The 6444-nt window shown below is 59.2% G+C and overlaps 1 protein-coding gene across 1 annotated transcript; it reads right to left on the bottom strand.

Moving 5' to 3' along the window:
- Positions 1-369: 369 nt before the first annotated feature.
- CDX2 (caudal type homeobox 2) lies at positions 370-5665 on the bottom strand. Its single transcript, XM_029210385.1, is given in 4 exon segments — positions 370-600; positions 1522-1667; positions 5130-5424; positions 5426-5665. Coding segments are annotated over 4 exon segments (912 nt in total).
- Between the last annotated feature and the right edge of the window lie 779 nt (positions 5666-6444).

The raw sequence follows: 6444 nt of genomic DNA, 5'->3' as shown, positions 1-6444 counted from the left end.
GCTCCAACCAGAGAGGCAACCTGCAGATTTTGAAGGCAAAGAGCTGAGGAAGGGGCTGAAAGGCTGGTCTGTTTAGCCAGTCCAGGCAGTGTTTCTGCCAGTACTAAAGGAAGCCCCGGTGGTCATTTCCCATCTCCTCAGTGGCAGAAAGAGTCAGACCAGAGAAAGTCAAAATCTGGGAGAACGTCTTCCTTGAGGCCTCCAACCGCACTTGTCTTTCCCCCAGGCCCCCATGTTTCCTTGGAGGGCTAGGTCGGTTGGTGAACGGTCGTGGGTGGGAGGGGAGGGGTCTTTCCTGAGGATTCTAGCAGAGTCCATGCTCCTCATGGCTCAGCCTGGAATTGCTCTGCTACCGCAGGCCACTGTGGGTCACTGGGTGACAGTGGGGTTTAACACCCCCCCAGTCGGCCCCAGAACCCCAGGGACAGGACCAGGCACCGAGCCCTGCAGGGAAGACACGGGACTCAGGGGCTCCGGGACACTTCTCAGGGGACCTGGCTGTGGCTGGGGAGCCTGTGGCTGGGACGTTGGCGGCTGCTGCAGCTTTTTCTTGTTGATCTTCCTTTCCTTTGCTCTGCGGTTCTGAAACCAAATTTTAACCTGGAAATGGAAAGGCGGAGAGAAACAGAAGGTGGTGAAGCGGCTGCGAAGGAAGAAAGGGACAGTGTTCGGCACGAACACCAGTGTCCCCTTCTCCGGCCAAAGAAGTGCCCTCTGGACCTGAAGGATCCCAGCCCTTCACACAGCTTTTCATGGACTATCCCGTAATGGCCCGGCGCTGGAGTGCTTGTTGGAGCCCTTCCCAAGCCCAATTCAGACTCGAGAGAGAAGAGCTTCCCCCCTCCCTCCTCTTTCCCCAGGTTTCTTTCCAAAGCAACCTTTATCTACAACTTTACTGGAAAAGTTCAGAGTCTCAGAAGCAAGGAAAACAGAAACCGCCAGGCCCTTTTCACACCAAGCAAGAGGAGGCCAGGGCTGGATGTACTTCAAAATAACAACCTTTGGCCTCTCAGAGCTAAACTGAAATGTAATATTCCTCACCTTGGGGCTGAGAATGAGTTTTAATGTGGGGTTTCCTGACTGTGAATTTGACTTTTTTTTTTTTTTCTCCCAGACCACACAGAGCGTTCAGGAGCCAAGCCTCAACCCTCTAGTTTTCATGGGCAGGGATTGGGGTCTTATATTAATTTTTTTGCCCAGGTACCGTGCTGGGTACAGAGAGAGTAAGCCTTTAAGTCTTTATTGACCCAAACAGAATTCTGGATTAGACTATACTCAGTTTTTTCTTGTACCTCCCAGGTCCCCCAAAATAGAAAAAAAAAAAGTTCAACAATATATATATATTAAAAAAAGAAGACAACTGGAGGGGGAAAAAGTCTTTATAAAAAGCATCTGGAAGGAAAATGCTCTCCATCTTCTTGCTTTAATCTGCCCACAGAACTAGGTGGATCCTGGGGCCTGGCTTCTAACCCTCTTCACTGGACTCCCCCAGGTAGTGACCAGGCCCTGGAGGGTTCCCACCTGCCTCTCGGAGAGCCCCAGCGTGGCGGCCAGCTCGGCTTTCCGCCGGATGGTGATGTAGCGACTGTAGTGAAACTCCTTCTCCAGCTCCAAACGCTGGTGGTCCGTGTACACGACTCGGTATTTGTCTTTCGTCCTGGTTTTCACTGTGGAGGAAGGCGAAGTTAGCACTGAGAACTGCAAGGCAGCCCATCAGTCATGGGTAATGACAAACCTCCCTAACCCAAGAGCCATTTCTCTTCCTCCACCGCCCTGGGGGGCCACGGTTTGGCTGGTTCCTGCTGAGTCTGACAAGACCCCCCCAGAGGGTCCTGGGGGGAGGGTATGGGGCTATTCGGGACAACTAAACTGGTCTTGGGATTAAGCAGTTTTTGAAAATTAAGAAAAATTTTAAATTCATATACGCAGAAGATAGCAGAACCCCACCACCGGTTTTGTAAACCAAATACAGTACCTGAGCTGGTGAGGCCCAGAGGAAAAGAGGGCAGGGCAGAGGCACCAGAGTCCTGGGAATATTCAGATTTCCAGGCCTATCAGGGATAGAAGCCTACCCTAAAAACAACCGGCATTGTGGATATGTGTTGTTCGTGGTGGTGGGGGGGGTGTTACTTTCTGTTTGTTTTATTAGAAGTGGGAAGGGGGTGCAGTAGCTGACGTGTTTCCTCAAGTCACCAGAAACACACACACACACACTCACACACGCATGCCCCAGCCCTATCGGGTGGAAGGAATTCTGAGCCGGGGTCTGGTAGGCAGATAATCCTTCTCTCTGGGGACACTCTATACCTGGCCGAACGTGGTTTGGCATTTGGCACTCTTTCTTTTTTAATCCTCCATTTATTTCTGCTGCAAACCCTGCCAGAGCTATCCTGACCAGTGATCTATGCTCATTGGATTGAGTCAACATATTAAACCTTGGATTGCTTGTTTTACTGAAGGGCCTTGACAAACAGCGCGACCAAGTCGGAGCAGGCCGGAGCCTGGTGTCTCCACCAGGTCTGTCCCAGGTCAGCCCTCGGCAGAGCCCCACTCAGAAGCTGTTCTCTCCCACTTGGCCTCAGGTCGGGGTCTTCTCCCAGCAGAACAGGTTCAGTCGCCCTGTGCCCGGTGCTACAGTTAGATCTAAAGGGTCTGGGAGTTGCTCAGAGGTGTTTAATGCCCCGCAGGCCGACTTTGTTCAGGTAAAACCCTTTGCAAACCACAACAAAAGCGCCCTGGGAAGATACAGGCCGGATCAGAGGGAGCTCCCCCAAGCCGCTGAAAGGAGAACACAGCCCCAAACAATGCAGGACAAGGCGATCTTATCAAAGAAAAGCCCTTTCAATGCCTTAATAACAACCGCATTCTGTTTGAATTACCACTACTGAGCAAATGGCGGCGGGGCTTTCATCCCCCTCCCCGCCAGGCGCATTAACATCAACACCACCAGCAGAAGCATTTGAATGCGCGCAGCAGCCCCGACCCTGCGCCCGCGAAGAAATTAAAGGGAACTGACACGTCCTGGGAGCCTGCGCTGCCGCCTCCAAGCCACTCGAGCTGCCAGCGGTAGCGGCCCCTTCGCACAGAGGAGCAAACTGAGAATCAGACTAGGTCACACAGATAGTGTAAGGCGGGGCTGGCACCGGAGCCAGGTTGGAGCCACAAAGGACAACCTCCAGGGCTGGAGAGCCGGGCGCAAAGTTCTCCCAGCCGAACTCTCCAGCAGCGATAGTGGCCTTGAGGTACTTGGGAGCGGCTCTGGCTCGGGGGCTGCCTTTTCCGTATCCCAGAGGGACCGGGGGACGCGGTGACCAGGACCCCTGTGCGCCCCGCGGCCAGCGCCCCAAGGGCCTTGGAGGCGCCCCGCACCCCCTGGGAACCAAGGCGGGGACTAGAAGAGGGGAGAGATGAGAGGGACTTGTCAGAATTCATTATTGACTGCGAAAGTCACCACCCTCTTTCCGGGCCCTAAAAGAGACAATGGCAGGGCTGGGAAGGTGTATATCAAAGCGGGCCGGGCGGAGCACCACCCCCCCTCGCCCCTTGACAGATGACACTCCGCAGAGGAGTCGGGCTCCGGCCCGCGGGCCGCGGTCTCCCCACATTAGCATCACAAGGGCGCCCGGCGCCGACTGCGGTCTTGCCACCTCGGCGCGGGACTTCACAGCGGCCTCTCATCTGCTGACCCCGCGGCCTGGGCTCCTGCGGCTCCCCTCCCTCTCCTCACCCCCACCCGCCCCTACTCCGCGGTCACTCTCCCGGGACTGGCCAAGGGTCTCCCTTAGGCCGCCCCAGCCCCGCCGGCTGCGCCCCAGGCAGGTTCTGTGGCAAAGAGCCTTCCTTGGAGCGCGCTCTGTGCAGGCGAGGGCGCCTCCTCTTGGGGAAGGGACTCAGCCGAGGTTCCAGGTCGGCCCTGAGGCCTTCTCCCCGGGCCGCCGCATTTCCCACCTGGTCGGTCCCGGCATGTGCCCAGTGACGTAAAAACCGAGGCCCAGAGACAGCCTCCAACGGCTGCTCTGATTTATACGGCTGTAATTGGCTATAAACTTCTGCAAAGTGTCCATAACCTGCATGCGGGCCGTGCTGGGCCAGAAAGGAGGGAAGAGAAAAAAGCGGAAGTGCAGAAGGCTGGGAAAGACTTCGTGGAGTAAAAGGGACCCAACAGGACTCTCTCACCACACCTACTGAACTTCCTTCCCACCTTGACACACATTCTGACACCAGAAGGGGCAGACCCGGAACCTACGAGCCACACACACACACACACACACACACACACACACACACACACACACACGGGAGGAGACCCTGGAAAGGAGGGTTCCAGAGAAATGATCCGTGTCTGGAGCAGCGGCTGAATCTGCACCACGACTTCCTCTCCTTCTCCCTCTACAGAAAGAAGGGGAGTCCCGGGGTGTCTTGTCCCAGCCCTCCGGCTTTTGATTGAAATAACCCCTTTGCAGATCAAAGGTTCAAAGACCCGGGCGCCCCCGCCTTCCCGACTTAGCTCCTGGGGCCAACACCTTCTTTCCAGCTTCAGCAGCTTTGCCGGGTCTCCCTACGCGCTGGAGCTCCGATGCCCAGAGTTGCCCCGAATGGGCAAATCTGGTCCCACGCGCAGCCTCGCCGCCCTCCTGGTCCCCAGACCACCACTCATCCCGAGTGGCCCGGACGGGCAAGGACGGCGTGCACAGACGGTCTAGAGCCCGGCCCGGGGGCGTTCCAGGGAAGCCGCGCACCGAGCGAGTGCGAGCGGCAGCAAGTGAGGAGGGCGATCCCGCTCCCGTGCAGCCGCGCTCCGCCGCCCTTCGCGGGACTCTCCCAAGAGTCTAAGGACGTTATGAATGAGGGACGGGAGGAAAGAGGAAGCGTCCTCTCTGTCCTACACTGAACACTGCTCGCGAGACCACAATAGTCACTCCCGACCCCAGCCAGCCCAGACGCAAGGGCCGGGGGCCATGGGGGGGGGGCCGGAGCCCCCAGACGTTGTCGCCCCGCCCCGCCCCCCTGGCGCGGAGTCCCCAGACCGCCCCGGACGCCGGTCCGCACAGGGCACTCGCCGCCCCGCAGCCGGAGGCCGAGGCCGCGCCTTCCTCGGGCGCCCGCCGGCAGGGCGCCGCCGCGCTTACCTTGGCTGCCGAGCGACGGCTGCGCGGGCTTCCGCATCCACTCGCACAGGTTCCGCCGCTGGCCGCCGGGGGACAGCTGCTCGGCGGCGGCGGTGACGGCGGGCCCGGGGGGGCCGGGGTTGAGCGTCTGCAGCAAGCCCGTGGCGCAGGAGGGCGCGGCGGCCGGGTGGTGCGGGTGGTGGTGCGGATGGTGGTGCGGGTGGTAGTCGGCGGGGCTGCTGTAGCCCATGGCGGCGGCCGGGGAGCCCCCGTTGAGGCCGTGGGCCACGGCGTTGGCGGCGGCCGCCGCGCCCCCCCGGCGCGTAGCCGTTCCAGTCCTCGCGGAGCGGGGCGCCGTACGCGGGCGGCCAGGACGGTCCCGGGGACTGCGCGCTGTCCAAGTTCGCGGCGGCAGCGGCCGCCACATGGTAGCCGCCGTAGTCCGGGTACTGCGGGGGGCTGACGAAGTTCTGCGGGGCCAGGTTGAGGCCGCCGGAGTGGCGCACGGAGCTGGGATACATGCTCACGTCCTTGTCCAGGAGGTAGCTCACGTACATGGTGGCGAGGGCCCGACGGCAAACCTCACCATGCTGCCCGGGGACGGACGCGGGAGGCTGCCGGGGGCCGCGCTGGGGAAGGGGCGAGGGGGCGTAGGAGCGGCGGGCGGCTGCGCCCCGGCCTGCGGTGCTCCGCCGGCTCCTCGCGGCGCTTCTGCCTCTGAGGCGGTCCCTCCCTCTGGCCTGTCTCCTCCCTCCCTTCCTCCCTCCCTCCGTCTCTCTCTTTCTTCCTTCTTTCCTCCCACCTCCTTCCCACTAGGCTGCAGAGGAGGGGAAGACCCGCCACAGGCTGGCGTGCGGAGCCCCGGCCGGCGGCCTTACGTGATTAACGAGTGTTTACAAGACTCTATTAGTAATGACACAGACACCAATGGCTGGAGACGTCGAGGCGCAGCGTGCACCCGGCGCACAACCCCCCGAAACACGATTTGCATTTTAAAAGATAAGGGGGGGGGGGAGCTCGCGAGAGGGCAGCGACCCATCACAGCTAAATATTCAAACCTTTATTGTTAAGAGCTTCCTCCTTCCAACCTGGTGCACTTTAACCTCCAATCACAGGTTCAAAGAATGAAATCAAGAGACTTGCAAAAGAGAGGGGGAAAGAGCTATCTTGGTGGGTACCTGGCTTTAGAGACTAAGGAGTCGTGTTTCTGCATTTGCAGAGAAGGTGGGGGGTGGTCAAGAAGCTCCTTCCATCCCAAAGAGAAAAGAAAAGGGAAGCCATTGCTTTGATGACAACGTTTCTGGCCAACTCGGGAGGTGACGAGGCGAGTCAGGAG

Source organism: Monodon monoceros, unplaced genomic scaffold (genome assembly GCF_005190385.1).
Source record: "Monodon monoceros isolate NGI ecotype Baffin Bay Population unplaced genomic scaffold, NGI_Narwhal_1 Super_Scaffold_8, whole genome shotgun sequence".
NCBI lineage: Eukaryota > Metazoa > Chordata > Mammalia > Artiodactyla > Monodontidae > Monodon > Monodon monoceros.
Note: the sequence above shows the minus strand (reverse complement) of the source record. Positions and strands in the feature narration are given on the sequence as shown.